Source organism: Pezoporus wallicus, unplaced genomic scaffold (assembly GCF_028554395.1).
Source record: "Pezoporus wallicus isolate ANWC-B61680 ecotype Strahan unplaced genomic scaffold, APGP_CSIRO_Pwel_v1 contig_6484, whole genome shotgun sequence".
Lineage (NCBI taxonomy): Eukaryota > Metazoa > Chordata > Aves > Psittaciformes > Psittacidae > Pezoporus > Pezoporus wallicus.
Window position 1 is genome coordinate 1,611,642 of NW_026638903.1, and position 19,046 is coordinate 1,630,687.

The 19,046-nt window shown below is 39.7% G+C and overlaps 1 protein-coding gene across 3 annotated transcripts in view; it reads left to right on the top strand.

The window, feature by feature from the left end:
* SAMSN1 (SAM domain, SH3 domain and nuclear localization signals 1) overlaps positions 1-19,046 on the top strand; it is a 155,440-nt gene that overhangs the window by 118,404 nt on the left and 17,990 nt on the right. Inside the window, exons 2-3 of one of the 3 annotated variants that reach the window (XM_057413025.1) lie at positions 1,016-1,117; positions 18,559-18,630. In XM_057413025.1, the coding sequence (XP_057269008.1) occupies positions 1,061-1,117; positions 18,559-18,630 (129 nt within the window). In that variant the 5' untranslated portion in view covers positions 1,016-1,060. Of the gene's footprint in view, positions 1-1,015; positions 1,118-18,558; positions 18,631-19,046 lie in introns of those variants that run through there. The other 2 variants (XM_057413024.1, XM_057413026.1) reach the window with 2 other exon arrangements.

The following is a 19,046-nucleotide window of genomic DNA, read 5'->3' on the forward strand; positions in this document are numbered from 1 at the left end:
TTGTAATGTCAATTAAGATTTAATCAAAGCTCTGTGGGTGGCTTCAAAGCTTGGGGTTTGAAATTGAGAATTTGCCTCCAACTTTCAGCAAAAAATGGGGAATTGTTTATTGGTTTTGGGTTCGTGGGCTATGATCCACAACAAATAAGTTTTACTTAGGATGCTCAAGACTTTTTTTTGTTTGACTTTGGCAAATAATGTCAAACAAAATGAAGTGGAAATTCAAAGCTGTCTTTATACCTCCACTTTCATTTAGCCTCTGGGTTGTTTTTCAAGAGGGTATAAAGGACCTCTGTCACTTTGTTATAAGCCTTCTGTTTGACTTGCTTTTTCTCTCCATGATTTTGTCACCAAATCAAGGACAATAGAGCTCAAAGTGCTGTTTCAAGGAGTCCAAATTCTCTGGTGAATGGCAAAAAAATATTCCACCATGCAAAACATAGCTTTAGAAAAGTTCCCTTCTTCACCAAACAGTGACCTTTAATCTCATTGCTTTTATTGTATCACTGTAAGCTACGAGAGAAATGGAGATGTCAGGGTCCAGCTAGACCACGTACCACAGTGCAGTGCCTGTCTGCTTGGCAATAATATCCCTTGGTCCTCTGAACAGGAGCACACCTTCACATTCAAGTCCCAGCCCAAGTTGAAACAAAGGGTACAGTTAGTGCCACAAGGCTTAATGGGGGAAAATGAGAGAGGAAAAGAGGACAATTATCTTGAGTTTGTCCGAAGTCTTGCTGATGCCTCATGGTGGTGTCATCAGAAGGAGATAAGTTTTAAGGCATTTCTCGCTCCGAACCCTGTCCTCATTTTCAATTCATCTCCTTAGTGCACCGCTCTCTTTCTTTTCCCTGTCATTTCCTCCCTTCTTTCCTCACTCTCTCCCCAAGCAAAGATTTCAGCTCACTCACCCATGCTGCAAAGCAGCTGCGTGAAGTCACATCCTGATAGAATAAGGAAGTGCATAACCGATGTATGCTCGTGTAGTATGCTTTGTTGTACTTAGTTTGGTTACAAGGTAGTAGCAGTTGCATATCAGCTGGATAAACGTGAATTAAAAATGTTGAAGAGAAAACCATCCAATGTGTCTGATAAGGAGAAAAGTCAAAAGCCAAAGGTAAGAATATTGAGTTCTTATTGTCAATGAATAATAACAGTTTTTAAAGGAGGATTTCTTTTTAAATCCTAGCTTGAGGATTTTCTGATGTTCTAGCAAGTGCCCCAGTGCTATAGTATCAGGAATCTATGTGTATATACTCACTTTATAATACCAATGATCCATTTCAAGGAATCATCACTGTGAAACTGCTATAGCTGTGCTAAAGAATCCTGGTACTGGACTTTGTCTACTGTCATGTGCTCTGCATCAGGTTTTTAACAAAGGGGCTCACAAAAATTCCCTCTCTCCCTTTCATCTATGATAAACTGATGATGTCCCAAGAAACAGTGTGAGAATTGGTAAGGAATTATAAATGCTATTAAATTTGTTCCTTATATTAATTTGCTTTTGCATCACCATAATCAAAGGAGGAGAGGGTACTTGGCAATCAGTGTTTGTCATCTTGACTTTTCTGGGAATGGTTATACTTTTAGCCTGAAAGAAATATTCTGAATAAATTGCCAATGGGCTACACTGGACACTTTCCACAATCTGGAATTGCAAAAAGAGAGTGAGAGTTTTGCAAGGTGCATAAGGATGTGTCCTGTGCTAGAAATTGATTTTCAGACCGTGGATTGGGTGCAAAATGACTTTTGTAAGTGTATTGCAAGCCTGAAGAGAAATGGCTACAGCTGGACCTGAGCACTTCAGTATCTGCCTCTACTTCAATTCATCAATGCTGAAAATTTAACTAAGAGATTAGAAAAACTTTATAGTATATCTCTGTTTTCAGTAACTCAGTGTCTCCTAGTTTACAGACCCATCTTCTCATTGTTTGGAAATACACCTCACTTAGTGACTTCTGGATCCTGAAAGATTATTGCAGACACTATTCCAGCAGGAATGTCTTCTGTTTTTACATAGCATTGGCTTCTGAGTATTGTACTTGCAGTTTTAGACTACATTTGTCCATGTATTTGAAAGAATCTTGAATCCGTTTTTGCACAGATTTTTTCTTAATCATTTCACTGGGTTGTATGGTATGTATTTTCTTCTGTTCAATCATAATACTGCCTTTTAATGTCAAAGAAGGACTATAATTAATCTCTAATTACACTACAGGTTAAGCAAGAAATGACCAGGAGACACTGTGGATGAGCTTTATTTTCCTGTCTGTTTAATATTTTTAAAAGCCAGTTTTGGTTACTCTCTTCTTCCAAAGTAAGATATTCCTCAACAGGCTGATTTCCATTTTTTTAGATTTTTTTCTACACAGTTATTCATTCATGAATGCACTCCATGTTATGGCACTGTGGCTTCTCAAATATATATATATGTGTGTGTATATATATGTATGTATATATCATGTCATGGGTTTCATTCACCATATGTATAAAGGAGACATAAAGTCTAACCACTTGACTGAGTGTCAAACCCACTGACTTTGCTGTGCTGCTTTATCTTATTGTAACTGTTCACAAAAATGGAAAGGCATTGGTGAAGTGTCTCAGGATGTCTTTCTGCCTCAGTAATGTGCTTTGAGACAATTCACCTACAGCAGTCCCACTTTTGCAAAAAATTTTGTAAACTTTCCATGAGAATGCTCTTGTTGAATGTGCTATTCACAAAAAGGGCATGGAGGGAGACAACCCCATGTTGTACAGAATAGAAATCTTAGATTGTTGTAGCATGTTTTGAAACATGGAAGCAACTAAAATGCTTAAGTTGCTTAATACAGAATGGGGTAACATGGGGCACAGGCCCTTACCTCCTACCAGAAGTTACAGGATTTCACAAGTGACTTCCCTAGATCACTTCCTGGCTGCCCCTGCTCTGCACAGGTACCTCCTCATACTTGCGAAGCAGAATGCCGTTGTCACTGTGGAGGTCTTGGGTTACCTCACCTTGCTTTTAGGCACCTTAGATGTCTCAGTGTCTCCAACACATCCATGCAGGACTGACACATGACCTACGGGAGAGCTGTGTGGCCTGACGTTAAGCGAAAATCAGTTTTGCAACCTTAGGCCCTCAAAGAGAACACCATGAAGATCTGTTCAAGTAACTGATTCTTAGCCACAGTGACCAGTTGTCTTTATCACAATTGTATGAACTTCTGTGCATTAATTCAACTGTTTCACCAAATTTTTTCTTAATCCATTTGGGTGTATTACTTTCTAATGTGAAGAATATCAATATCCAGTTATGCCTTTTGATAAAGATTCTATGAAGGAGTACAATTCAAGGCTGGTGTTAAAACCCTTCATGTGGCAATTTGCTCTCCCTATATAATGCCTCTTGTAGTGGTGTGCAAATAAATGACCAGTGCAGGAATAATACAGATTTTCAGTATCGAACTGCCAGTTCTCTATGTGCAATGCATTTATTTTACTTTATTTATTACTGCGACGCTTAAGGAACTTGTGCAGATGCATTCGGTGCTACCCGGGCAAAAAGTAGCATCTTACACCTCTCGGCATCTGCTATGAAAATGTTGATACTATGCCATGAAATAATAATGTTGTTGTATAGCAGGATTTCTGTAGAGCCACAGTCATGCTAATAACTTCTTAGCATATCTGGCAGCTGTTGTGTATGCATGGATATGCATATAGCTACTGAATGCATTGTATGTAAACTATGGAAATAAACATTCATTTTTAGGAAAAAGAAATCTACACCCAGTTTCACCCCAGACAAAATGGGGAGAGAAATGTGGGAGAAACACTTTCAGAAAATTTTCTATATAAAGGAAAATTCCTAAGGCTTAAAAATACCGTGCTTAATATTGAAGAAATTCAGCCAAGTGATGGGCTAACCTCTCTATTTCAAGCCTATCTAATCTAATCTACCTGTCTATCCAGGGCCTTAAGTGACTTTCTATCACATCAGATCCTATGCACCTTCCCTCGGGGCATCCTCCAAGAGGCAGCTTCCTCTCAGTTCTTCCTTTCAGTCCACAACTGCCCCTTTTTTTTCGGGCCAGACTAGACATGACTTGGTCTATATGGTGTAGCTGTTCTAAGCTGCAGCGTTATTTGTAGGTAGGTGAGTTCAAGCAAACTAGGTCTTGCACCTGGCCCTGAGGTTTGTGGTCATGCTGATGGCTGGAGTCAGCTCATTTCAGGGAGAGCACGTGTCTCATGCACTGCTGGTGTTTTAGTTGCAAAGCAGGAGAGTACTATAGCAAGTGAGGGCAAGGATGCTTTTACTAGATGCGTTTCAGCTATGAGTTTGTGCAGTCTGCACCACCACTCCTTAAGAGAGCTGGGGAGGAGAACAGTTGACTCAGAGGATGAAAGAAAGACCCCTAAAATCAGCTGGATGTTAGCCTCTTTGGCCCTCATGAAGTTACAGATAAGTGTATGGGGAGTGGTATGAAGCAAATTTACAAAGATCGTAAAAAAAAAAAAAAAGAACATTCGAAGAAATTATTCAGTATCTGTTCTTCTGTCGTAGCCTGGCACCATACAAATAAAACACCCTTAAAGCATTTTTTCTCCACTCCGCTTTGTACTGTTTTACACATTTGACCAGGTGCAGATGACAATGGAAGGTGCAAATAATCTGTAAAATATCACCACATTGTCTTGTCCACTTCACAGGAGGTAAACTGCTGGGCAGAGTCTATTCCTTTCTCTCTCTCTCAAATTCCTCCGGACACAGCAAACTTGAGAACTACTTGATAATTCTTGGCTTTACTTCAAGCTGAAGAAAAGATGACTTCGTGCCATTTTATCTGGCTTGACTGAAGGAAGTCTTGTGTCATTATTCTACATGACAGCTGATCTATGTTTATGCTAAAGGTTTGAGACGGTTTTGTTTCCTTATTCTGCTTCCAAATGTGCTTGGTGCTTGAAAATCGTCTTACTCCTGGTAAGACAACTCAGGGTCAATGCATGTGCATTCTGTTTAGGCAAAAATATGTCCAAGCTTCTAATTAAATCAATATTCACTTACTTAGATGATAAACTATTATTTCTTTTCAGGGTTATGAGGACACAGTTGTAAATCCAATAGGAGGAAATATTTTAGTGTGCAACTTTGTTCCCTAATACTATTTTATACCAGTCATTTTCCTTTTCATAAGCTTTAGATGAAACCCTGCCTCCATGTACATCAACATACATTTTTTGCCATAGACTTGATGCCAGGTTTCCCCTTTTTTATATATTCTTCACAGGAGGCCTGATCCTGATTCTGAAAACGAATTAATTAGCAGTGACCCCCTTGACTTCAGTGGGGTTTGTCATCTGAGTAAAGTTTATTGCTTGCCTAACTTTTTGGAGCCTGTGGTGTAGACATATGTTGTAAGCAATTTTTTTCTTAAACAGTGGCTTGTGACTCTCCAATGGGGAACACTTATTAAAGAAAAGAAAATAGAAAATAGGTAAAGCAAACCTAAACACCAAAAAAAAGAATCAAGACATAATTAGATCTTCTGCAGGACAAGATCTGCAGTGAAAAGATTGCTCAGTGTTAATGGATATTAACTAGGATTTATCCTTGAGTAAGGAAAGCTGAGGGTTTTAATTTTATTTCAAAGGTAAAGACCGGTAGAGTTCTGAAAATAGCAAGTTTTATATTCTTTTCTTTCCCACTGAAATTCTGAGTGCATAATCAATGAACCACTGCTAAAATCACAGATGTTAATTTTCAGGACCATGACTGAAGTGATGTTGGTTTCCATTTGCATTTCATTCTAACAATGATGAGATGTGATGAGTTGATGATAAGCTGTTTTCACCGTACTGCCCGCTGTGCAAATTTATGCTTATAGGCAAAGATGACACATAGTTCTGTCATTAAAGGTCTTTACTGCATTGCCTCTTGAAGAAAGGCATTTGTCAAAATTCATTTGAACTGTGTTAAATAAGCAAAAGTGGATGACAATACCTAGGAAGTAAAGGACCTGGTTTATAGTTGAAATACCTGTGGGCCTTTATCAGGGAAGGTTCAGAGAAAGAAAAAAAATGATACTTGTAATAAGCATGTATGTGTAGACAGGGAAAAAGGGGATTGCAGGTGACACTTCAGAAGGTGTTCCCTGTCTCCCTCAGGCTTCATAAAAACCTAGAAACTAGAACAAGGTTAGAGTTAACCTTGGGTTACTTTTCTTGTGAGAGTGGAAGGCTCTACAATCGTATTACTTTTCCTCTTACCTCTGGTGGTTTGGGGATTTTTTTCTTCATTTATATTACTATCTTGCTTCTTGATCATCAGACAATTTTTTTTTTTTTTCAAAAGCAGTTTTAGAAAGTTCTTTGTGTCTTCCCATATATGTTAGCAGATCGTTTGTAGTAAGGTCTTGAAATATGAGGAATTTTTTTTTCTCACCAGAAAGTAAGGGTCCAGAGTCTTTGTGGGGAAAGAGCAGCCATTTCTCTCATGCCACTTGCCAGGAGGCTGATTAAGATGACCAGACTCCACATTTTGATGTTCATATCAACACACATGCTTACTGAGGGCTCACACAACTCTTCACTAGCTTGTGTGCCAAAGGAAAAAAAACAACATCTGTGGCCTGGTCCAGTCCTGGCTTATTTTGTGTGTTCACTTGACTACAGCCCATTTAAAATTTTCACCAACTTTGTGCATAATTCAGTAATTTCTTGTTTCTTCCCTGTCTTGGTTTTCCTTCACTAGGCTTAAGTTCGTAATAGCAGAACATTTAAAAACAACTGAGAGCAAATTTCCTGAAGAGAATATTTTCCCATTAATATTAATTTTTCTTAAGAGTATCAAATCTGGTTTGGTTCTATGTTTGTGTTCCTAAGCAAGCAAGAGCATTTCAAGAAGTAAGTCTGAGCCACCTTATCCAGCCATTTTTAGAAACTGGACTGTCAACCACATAATTTATAACTGTGCTCTCTGGTAAATACTGTAGCACAGTTACAAAGGTGACATAAATCAGAATTAGTTGCCTTCTAATACTTTAATTAGTTTCATAGACCAGTTGACTTACTTCAATATTGTGTCTCTAGGAAACCCAAAATACCCCAAGCTGAACATTGCTCATGATACCTGTCATTGCTGGAAAAAAGCAATAGCTGTATATGGGCAGAAAAGGCAGAGGATGTGGCGTACAGTTTTCTGTAAGTTTCAACACTCTTCTAGTAATTTGTGTCATAGCATAAATCCAGAATGATGTTGTTACAAAGTCATCGTTGGCAACCTTATATAAGCGATTCGTGGGTGGCTACAAACACTTCAGCCAGAAGAATCATCCCCTTGATGTGTGGGCAGAAACCCCTGGCAATACCCACTCCAGAAAAGGAAAAAGTTTAAGTCTTCTGGGCCTCTGTAATCACAATATCCTTTAACCTTTATCTTCTGAAAGCTTGCAACAGAGACAGCAGAGTTACTTCAGTTGTTAGAAACAGTTATACTCCCTTACACAAATTAGCAATGTCAGTGTTTTTGCTAGACATTTTGCTGCTTGGCACCAGGCTGCACATTATATATGTTCTCAATATTTAGCAAGTCATATGTCCTTTAAGCCATCCTTATGAAAAACTTTGGTTTGTGTATCAGGTGAAGGTGTGTTGTTCATGTGTTGATATTCCGTAGGAAGATGAATAGGAAAAACCTATGTTTTTCCAACTGAAATCTACCCTATGTACCTGTCTGCTCTTACCATTCTAGCTTTTTACATCTTATTCCACCTACAGTGCATGCAAGAGCATGTTCTTACTTTTTTTCTTCCTCAAATTGAGGCTAAAATTCCATGCTAGAAAAAAATCTTGAGGTTTTTAACTGCTTTAGGGAAGCTGCTTATTTGACTATACATATTATATGTTGTACTGCCACTTTTTTTCCCATACCTCTTTGGTTTATTCCATGAACACACAGAAAGCTGGGTAAAAAATTCCTCTGTACACAGTCTTCAGGCTGCTTAATTGCCAGTCATAACATCTACTGGCATCTTTCTGGTAAGCTGAATGTCAGCAGCAAAGGGTCTGTCACGTCTAACCATCACCCAGCACTAAGGCTGGAAAATCTCTGGGAAGACCTAGTGATCCACCTACTGTTTTGCACCAATATGGCTTCTGGATGGAGTTTTAGTCCCTTTCCTACTCCTTTATGTCTTCATCTTATTTATTATCTTCACAAGAAAAGCCAAGTAACCTCATGCTCCTGTACTTGATTTCCATTGGATGCTGAATGGTTGCTTCCTTAAGAACTATAGCAAGTTCCCCTACTTCGTTATGCTGACCTTATTCAGAAAGTGCGGTAGGTTTGCTGTTCTTCAAGGTGTGTTGAAAGGCAAGTGCGACGTAAGGTTACTGGAATACTTGAGTACTTGGCATTAGGTTTTTCTGCAGTGTTTCCTGTGGCTTTTTCAGGGAGAAGAGAATCACTGGAGAAATGCTATTCAGCCAGAAAACATAGAAAAGCTATGGTGTAGTTTCATGCCTTCCTTCTACCATTATGTTTGAGACAGAGATGGAGCTTTGTCACTGACAGCCTGCAGCTCTGAGATAAAGAAATCAGCTTCACTTAGCAACAGCACAGCCAAAAGCAGATGTGTGAAGATGAGATGACAAAGTGGCCAAGACAGCTGAGTGAGCTCATTCAGCTCGACTCTGCTGCCTTCACCTGTGCAAAGCAGATGCTGAGCTTTACCACTCATGAGTTGCTTTCAGTTGCCTGTTTTTCTGTTATAGTTCTGCCCATCAGTCTCCTTTTTTAAGATCAGATGTTAAGTCAAAAAACCACTTCACAGAGCTGGAAGGGGGGCGTGCTTCACTGATGGATGAGCAACTCAGAGCCTGTGTAGAGGGTATATGAAATGACTGATGATGGTAGAGCAGGCATTCAGCAGTACAAAGCTCTTCTGATATTGTGTACTGGGATGTTACCATGATTTTATTCCTGTTTCTATAACAGAGCTTATATTTGCTTGATTAATTGTCTCTTGGGAATTGTGGTAAAATGTTTGAAAACTATGTGTTTGAGATTTTAGTTACTATCTGAAGGAATGGGAAGAGGCAATGTGTTCCTACACGTTCATGAAAGTTTAAAACCTTGAAGCTGGCACAATCCCCTTTGTAGTGATAGGCCAGATTTGAGTACAATTTGGAGTATGGACTTGAATTTCAGGTTCAAAGAACACCTAAAAGCCCTCACTGCTCTCTGTGCCTCTGTGCCTCAACTATGCCTGAATTTCACAGAGGTTGTGGGAGCAGGAGAGGGGTGAAAAGCTCAGTCTCAATTTTGCCATGAGTCAAAATGAAAACACAGCTCAAGGATCTAGTACATTTGTTTTCCACGAGATGAAACTGTAGTTTTCCACTGAGCTGTGATCACAATAAACCCATGCCACAGAGGTAATCAAACAGAAAGAGGGGAATTGATATGCCCATGCCAGACTAGTACCATTTGCTGTGCCCAGTACTCCCAGTGAGCTGTGATTATATTAATTAATTTCTGGTATGAAAGTGACCACAACAGAATCAGGATGCTATTTTGTCTTCAGACAAGTAGATAAGTTTTTCCTAGGATTACAGTTATAGAAATCCTGCTACAAAGAAAAAGCAGAATCTAACACATCATCATTTCTGCGCTAGGAAGCACACAGTGCTAAATCACAAGGAAACCCTGAGCTGGGAACATTCTTTCAGCTTCCATACTGGTCTGAAACAAAAAGCTTACAGAATTTATTTTATAAATCCAGATTCCCAAGGAGCATATTTTAGATTTCCAAGCACATCTTGTTCAAGCATGTCCAGTTTTTTAAACCTGTGAGGCTGCAATGAAGTGCCAGTGTGCTTTCTTCAACTGGAAAATAAGGATAATTTTGGCCCATGGATGGCAGTTAGACAATACTGCAACTCAGCCTTCTGACAAGGGAGGGTACATGAGGGGGAAAAAATGGTGACACTGCTCACCATTTTAAAGGACTCAAAAGTTAAACCACTGTAATGAGTATAGTTTGGGGTTTTTTTTTACCAATATAAAAATAATGTTAAAAAATTGACATATATATTTGATGAAACATGAAAATTCACAGTGACTGATGACAAATACTGCGCTGAATTTTGCTTCTCTGCTGTAGTGCGTCTCCATTAAGGCAATTTCAGCTAATCTCACTATGGTTTCATCAATCAAGTGTAGTCAGGATGTCTGAAGGGAGATAATGAGGAGGGAAAAATTGGCCTATTGTTTGGATCTTATTCTTCAGCTAGTTAGTTTGTTTACCATGCTCTGTAATATTTGTATCCCAATAAATAAGTTCCAGTCACAATTAGTTATCATAACAGATGACTAGCACATCTTTATTTACTTACAAGTTCAAAATTATTCCATAAATAGATCAATTATCTTTGTGTTCTCTTCACGCTGCAAGCCTATACAGATTTTCAGCCCACAGGAACAGTTAACAGTGAGATAGAAACAAGGTGGATCAACAGCATTTTAAAATGTTCTTCCTTTTAGCTAAAGGTTCAAGCATCCATGGAGACAAAGTCCCTAATCCTACATCTTTTTCTCTAAGCACTAACAACCTAAATGCATACTGCAGTCTCAGCAGTCTCTTAGTGCCTTCCAGAATTTCTCCTCTAAAAAGCCTAAGAAAAGATTTGTTCATTATTTTACTCATGTTTTACTCATTTAGGATTACACACTGTATATCTGCCCCACATAAAGATGTCACTATATTACTTTAAAAAAAAAGTTGAGGTTCCAAGAGCCCGGTGGGTTGGAGACTGCTGAAGATGGGAATGTTTATAAGCTGTGTGATATTAACTGCAGCACTCAACCTCAGGTGACATAAAGCATGCAAAAAAGAACTTTCTGTCAGTTTTATTATTTCTAAAAAGGTTCCCCTTGAAAGAGAAGAGTGACCTTGCTCTGCTGAGCTGACATATGCCACTGAATTAATGGCTAAGCTTTGCTGTAGGGAAGCTTGCAGAAACATTACAACTCCAGTGGCTGAGTTTGCTGTGAACATTAATCAGGGGAACCAACATGATGTATCAAACACTCATTTAAAAGTAATAAAAACTCACTCTCTTTTACTCCCCCCTCCCCCAAGTTTCTTAGAATTAGCTTATTGTTGGTCATTACCTGTTGTCAAGGATAAGACTGCAGGACGGCAGTAAAACTTGTACAAGGGTTTACTCAAGTTTGCTTACTCTTCAGAAAAACCAAAGGAGCCTTTGGAACAGTCAGATTTAACCATGACTTCAAGGTTACTTTTCAATCTTGTTTGCCTCTGGAAGGTCATTTGAAGGAACACCTTCCACTGAAAATGTACCTCTCCCTAGTAAGGAATGCAGAAGCTGCTTTTCATTCTCGGTGACTCCTCGGGAGCAGGACCAGCTCCCATGTCACACGTGAAAGAAGCATAAGATAGGCAAGGATGCTTTTGCTGCCACTGAAATAACCACTTGAAAATGATCTTGTATGGCTGTGGTACAATGGTGGAGTCTCAGAGGCTCTAAGCAGGGAGGACTATTTTCTGCCTACCCCCTGCTGCAACAAGCAGGCAAGTGTGCTGCAGTTGGCAGCTGTGGCCACTTCTCAGGGTTGCCGAAAGGAACAGGAAAGCCCTCAGGCATGCTGTGTGTTGCCGTGCTGTTCTGTGCTCAGTCTATGTATAGCACGATGAGGCAGCAGGCTCCTTATCACCAGTTCTGCTCTCTCATGGAAGCATTCATGATAATCACATTCCCACCTCTGCTGGGGGAGTACACTAGCTGCCCCGTTCCATGTGTGCTAGGCAGACATGGGTTCTCTTTAAAACCTGAGCCCCTTCGGGGCTACTTGATTCTCAGCTCAACTTTGGACATATCTATATTTTTGTTTTCACTTAAAAGCCTGCAAGCACATGTGTCAGTAATTTCTCAAGAAATCCTGCTGAACCCTGCAACCTTGATAACACGCAACATTAATAAAATTGTGCTGTATAAGGAATCAGGGAAATTACTTAAACTGAAACAAGGCGATTCTTTTTTCAAATATGAGAATTCATCTGTGAATGCACCGTTTGGAGAGAAGAAAGTTTCAGGAGAGGAAAGATGTTGGTATTTAAGGGATTAAAGATCAAAGCCTTCAATGCTTACGTTGTGTTTAAGCAGTCTTTACTCACTCAGCACTCCCCTTTGCTGCAGTTATGGTTCTGTAGAGGGTGGGTTTCCAGGCTTGTTCCTCGATGTTTCTGCCCATGTGTAAGTGAAGGGTAAAAAAAATACCAGAGAGGTAAAAGTGCACATCATGCCAAGTCCTTAACTGTCATGTTCATAACTCCTCTGAGTTTGTCACACATCCTTAACCTTCTTTAAAAGTCATTTTCTGCTCATGGTTTTGTGTGCCACTGAAAGTCACTTTTAATTAAATGTCATATAAATAATAAAGTCTTAATTACATAATTATTGCAGATACCTGCATGCACACTCCCAGAATTGGACAGACTGCCAGAGGAACACTTGGAGTGACTTTTCTCACTGGGAACTGAAAGTGCTCTGCAGCAACTGGGCAGGAACGATGGTGCTTAAAATTCAGGGTCAATGTGCATTTAAAGAAAAAGGAATCAGCTTCCTCCCCCCTTCGACATTTTGCACCACTCCATTTTAAAAAGCTTTCTTAGTGTTAACATCTACACTTCTTAAATGGCTTCTTTATTTAGTTCCTCACAAACTTGTTTAATCAACACAGCACAATTTTTGCCAGATGAAATTGCCTCTTTGCTCAGACTTCCTATGTGGCTTGCCCCTTCCTGAGGAAGGCTTACAGACCTTGCAAACCACCTCACCCTCATTTAACTTCATGAACGGTAGCTTCCCGCTTCTCATCAGCTGCGTCGGTGTGTACCCTCTGCGAGGTGCCTTTTGAAAGCAGTCAAGAAGTGAGTTTCTGGTGGAAACTCTGACGTGCTAGCTGGGTTATCGAGAACTATGCGCTTCGTGTCAGCATTGCTTCAGGCTTGAGAGACCAAGCCTGGTACCAGGTAGAGGTACTGATATAACAGCTGCTTACTGTTTACTTTGGAGAGTGAAGTTTGTTGACCTGGAGGAGTGTTAAGTATGATTAACCCGTTATTTTGCGCAGCTTTTCTTTTCCAGTTATTTTCCGTCATTAAAATTAGGGTGCTTGCTCTGAGGCTTCATGGTGGCAGTTATGCTCAAAGACCACTTTGCTCCCCTTTCTCCCCACCTCCATGTAGTTACTGAATAGCAGACCACGATAACAACCAGTCTTTTATAGAGTCATTTTTAAGCCAGTTAAAAATGCCATTTCAGTAGATTGCCCTATTTGAGTTAGCAAGAACAAGCTGTATCTTTTTTATTGCTTTTGACTGGTGAAGTGCAAGGTTTTTAGGCCATGTTTCGTGTGGGCTGTAAAATTATATTAATATCTTGGTTAGTGGTCAGAAGTTCTATATGTATAACTAATGTGTAAATAGGAAAAAAATCCCTGAGGTACAGAGGTCATGATGTCTTCTGGTTTTTTGCCTTTTTCATTAATCTTTGGTGAGTTACTGAATCTAGTATGCAAATTCTCATTCTTTATACAGAAGTGAGGGAGGCTTTCTTATGTTTTTTCATGGATCATCCCAAAACTAAAAATTGCTATCCTGCCTTCTGGGAAAGTAGGAGACAGTTTCTTTGATTATTCATGCAAGATAAGCTACAGGACTCACAATATTCATCCCTGCTTTGGTAGCTCTTTACTTCATTCTCAGAGTAGTCTCCTCTATCTGAGGGGAGTAGAAGCATCAGAGAACAGAAGAAATGAATCCGATCTTGAGCTCCACTTATCTCCATTGATCAAAGCAGCAAGCACAGACTGTCCTCTTGGGAGCTGCTGTGGTTTCTTCCAAGGAGAGAAGGAAAAATAAGTGTCTGGGGCAGGCAAGGAAATTGGGCAACGTGCTGAACTCCCCTTTTCTACTCCCAGTGACCACATTTGCCTCTATAAAGCTTACATGGTCTGAGTAGTCAAAGGATGAATGGAAGCTGAAAATGAGAATGCATAGAGGAATTTGAAGAGATTAACTTGTGCAAGAGGGTCAGTACAAAGCCATTGCATCATGCTGGACTTAAAAGCTGTTTTGAATAGGACTTGAAGCAAAACATAATGGGCCAGAATTTCTCACAGCAGGGAACCAAATCTCTGAGCAGGAAAATATGAGATTAATTTCACCCATAATGATTATTTAGCATGCTAACTGCTGTCAGCTTTGGCTCAAACATTGTCTTTAGACATGGAGAAGCTCTGACTAATTTATCATAGGAACTAACTGACTTCTTCTATGTTATGCCCTACAAAGAAGGAAGTTTTATAATAGAAAGACAAGGATTGCAGAACCTCTTCTTTATTTTCTACTTGTATGCCATACCATTTTCTGGGGAAAATGATAGCCTATTTACAGACAAACCAGATCACCGACTATAGACTGTCCAAATTAAAATCAACAGCAATTACATAGCACTTACCACTTGAAAATGATAATTTAAAGTTCATGGATTTGGGGGAATTGAAGATATAGAAAAAGACGGAAGAAGGATATAAACAATGCTGGAAAAATATGTATGATATTTTTATTATCTTAATTTGGTGTATCGAAGGGGAAGGGATCAAAGTTAATGCATTGATTTGTAGTAATTATCTGATCAGTCTTTGTGGGGGAAAATAGAAGAGTTTCTCCCCTGCCCATTCTTCCATTATATTTTACTGAGCAAATCTGTATTTGCTTAACGTATCCATTGGTAGCTCTTGCATGAATCCAGCCAGAAAAATCACTTAACTTTATAGGACACTGAATCCCAGTATCAAAAGTCAATAGCATATTTTCTCTTAGTAGCTTTGCATTTACTTTAAAAGCTTCCCTTCACCTGGAAATAAGGCCTGTCCGTATCTTCACAAAGTAGGTGTTCCCTGACACTAATGCAGTGACTGACACTACAGAAAGTAATAGTTCTGTTCTCTGTGCAGCCCAAAGCTCCTAAATCTGCTTTTTGTTATCAGTATAATGGGGTTGAATATATTTTTAAAAGGTGGTAGCTATTGATTACTTAATGGAAAAAGTTAGTATAAAGAATTGCTGAAGCAGCCCTATTTAGTGCTCTCTAGTGCAACAAGACCATTATCTAGAATAGTGGAAATCATCCTGTAACCCTTATTAATATTTAATAGGGATGAAGCAACAGTGAAGTACACTACAAAATAGCCCACGGCTTCTGCACATGTAGGATATAAGGTTGTTTCAAGGGTCGAAAAAGAATAACTGATTTCCCTGTGCTCAAGCTGTTTATAGGTAAGACCAACAATAAACAATGTTTTTCCTCTTGTTCCTTTTAAAGTATTTGCAGCACTTCTGCAGTTTAATATACAGCTATTCCTAATAGACATCTTGAAGTGATTGAATGCAACAGAAAGGTCAGCGTGTGTTTAGAGATCACTGTGTGAGATTGTTTTATACTTTCCTAATATTGCTGTGAATCCCAGCATCACTCTTTCTGTCCCTCCCGCTCCATGCTGCAGGGCACATTTGGCTGACTTGACAAGCCAGTGAAAGGTGTTAATCCTGCCTAATAGAACCATAATCCTTGGGGCTGTGTTTTTATATCATACTATTGAGCTAACCCCTTGTCACAGGATATTGTTCATCTACTTAATAGCGAAGTTTTTTATGGGAATTTTAGATAAAATAAAGTTCACAATCCAAGTTGTCCTTTTCAGTTTCGCAAGGTAAAAACAAACAAACAAACCACAGTGTTTAGCCAACAGAGATTTTCTGGGAGATTACAAACAATTAGACAAGAGCTGTGTGATTTTTTTTCTTTTCTTCCTCCCCTTCCACTTCCCCTCAGTGGATAGTAAATGTCATTTTACTTGTCAAAAATATTCACAAATCTGGGCCAGCTTCTTCAAATAACCTTTGCCTAGAAATATTTTTCAGGTTGGATATGCCCAAAAATGCAGTTTAAAAAAATAAAGAAATAAAAATTCTTTTTCTCTTCAACTGCAGTGCTTAGAACATGGACCCAAAATTCCATCGTTCCTATTCCACGTAGCTGTGCTCAGGCATCTCCCACTGCTTTGCCCAGACTAAGATTTCTTTTCTTTCTTGGGAGGAGGACCTGGTTAATAAGTAAGTGTGAGAAAACAGCAAAATGAAACAGCAAGGAGCTTTTATTTTCAGTTGTTCCAGAGGCTGATAATTTTTTTCTTCTCCAATGGAGATTTTAGGACAAAGTATTTTCACATGGCTTCCCATAGCTTTTCTTGGTCTTTTTTTTCCTCTGCAAACTGTTTTTAGTTTAAAAGTGACTGTGTGTAAGAGATAAATGCACTAATATGGGTAGAAACCTTATGATTTGTGAACAGGGACAGAATAACGCGAAGTCCTTCCTGGGTGGAAATACACAGGAGAGGCATGTGCATGCTTCTCGTGGCTGGCATCATTTTGATGAACTCCTTCCTTAAGATCATGGTTGTGAAGCCTGAATGCCATCTTACCACCCTGTGGAGCCTGGCACTTACTGATGAGCCCCACAGAGAACTAACTGCTGCCAAGAAGGAAGAGCTTAAGGAGACCAAGCAGCATCAGCAGCTTGGTAGCTGTGGGCACAACAGGAACAGGGCTGCACCAGCACACAGAAACTTGCCAGCAGCTGAAATCATTACTTAGATCTTGGCTCAAGCAGGTCATTGGTTTTCCAGCTGTCCAGAGGACAGCACTCCAGCAGCGTTACTGACCCTGCCACCTGGGTAGGGAACAGGAGGATGGGTGTAGCAAGGGCCGTGTTCCCCACAGTGCTTGGTATTTGAGCAGTTCTGCTTGTCTTACCATCACCGAGGGTTTTCACCTTAGCTTCTCCGGAGGCAGGCTCATGCCAGCATTAAGTGTGTTTGCAATGCAAAGGCAAGCAATGGGTCTGGCTATTAAACCGGTCTTTTCCTCTTTTATTACCTCAGCTGCATCTGAGGCTACCTCATGGAAATTCTTGCCTGGTGGAGAAGAATGGAAAGCTGTACTGGTAGAGCAGAGCCAGGAGCTTTCAGGTCCATTTGAAGCCTGTGGCATTCCCAGATGGAGAGTGAAAGGAGGTAGCTGGAGATGTCAGGGGAAGGGGGTACAATGGGTATTTTAGGAGCCTGGAGGAGGGGAGATGAAAAGATGGCTCATACGGCTGGCGGGGGGGGGGGAGGGGGTCAGGAAGAAAGCAATAGAGCAAGGAACTGATTTGGATGAAATCATGTGAGCAAGGCAAATAGATGAATAAATAGAGGAAAACCTGCAGTCAAGCAGTTTGAAATCACTTATTAACTCATTAAGGATGTATTTATTCTGTGCTTTTCTATTTAGTTCAGTGAGGTTGTTTTCTCCAGAGGGGATTTTGAATGCTCAGAAATCTACTGTGACGATATTGCATACTATATAACAGTAAACTGTGCTCAAGAACTCTGAAACTGCATTAATAGAATTTCATTTAGTAGGGAAGAGTGAAAAATTTGTAAGAAAAAAAGGAGTTGCTCTGGATTTAGCTCTGAGTATTGGTGAAGATACAGAAACAAGCTCTTAAAGACACTGTAGAGTGGATAAATGTTCAAATTCTGGCTGTTATTAGGACCATGCTTACAGGGACTTATGACTTGCCATCAATGCCAATGTTATGCGGTTTTGCACCCTGGCCAGCGTAGTGTCAGACAGCTCTGCCTGGACATGTCTGGCAGGCATTTCTGTGTGATCTTTCTCACAAAAATCTGCTGTGCCACTTCCCCCCCTTCCCGTATCACATATCTATGTGCAGAAAGGAAAAAAGTGAGTTAAAAGCAATCCATTCACAGTCGCTTAATGCACAGCCCAGGTGGTGCAGCCTTTCTTATGTTGAGCAAAGCTGTGGCACAGGGAAAAATTGTATCTATTTATGTTTAAAAATCAGGAATTGGAGGACTGGGAAGGAAAACATGAGGCCTGCCTGATTATCCTGTTACTTACTTGCTCCACAATGTATGCACTTTGGATAAATATATTCATAATACTTGGCAGTTGCTGCTGATTCCTGTTAGTAAAGAACCATAAACACTCTCCCCAGCTGTGAAAGTAAACTGTATAAATTGCCACAGTTTAAACCACCATTACCAGCTCCATAGCTTGTATAATATTTATGGAAACACCTTTTTTAAGCTTATAAATAGCTGTCTTACCTAGAAGTAACTCATAGATACCTCTGTGTAAGTAATGTGAAACTGATGTAGAGGAACTCATACTGTACCTAATTAGTTTTAGAAGCAGTATTGTTTTTCTTTTCATTGCTTCTGGCTACACAGTCTTTTTTTTTTCCCCCTATAGTGACCTCCTAGTCTGTTTCTAGCTGAATGTAGCCACCCACGGTCCACTGACCTGGGAGGAATTTTTAACACAAACAGGTGACTTGACAGTTGTATTTAAGTCTCGATAACAAATCAAAATGCCATCCGTGAGTCAAGGTTTGTCTTCTTTTTTTTCACAGCGCACAAGCAGCTTTGGCAGCTTTGACCGTTTCAGGAATCACTCGATATCGAAGACAGATGATTCAGCTGAGGTCTGTATAAAACAAACTTTTACTTTCTTCAGTTCTCTTTTCCACGACAGCTATGCAAAACCATGGGGAACTATTGTGTGAATTTCACGCTGGTGAGAAGTTTGCTTGTGCACCTGGATCTGTCTGGGTGATCGAGTCCTTGCTGACATGAACAAGAGAATCAAACCTAAACTTTGGCACTTTGATGTGAAGATTAGAAACAATATTTTAAAGAGACAAAAGTGCACTTAGGTTGGTGATGCCCAAGGTAACTGGCATGTGTATGCAACCCACAGATGTGCCGTTTCTGTTTTCAAGACCCCAGCAAAAATCCTTTCAATTGTTATTTGGATTAAGGACAATGACCAATGGGAAACAACATCTTCTATCATAAAATATATTTTCTTTCTGTCATTCACACATACAGTGCTGTGTTG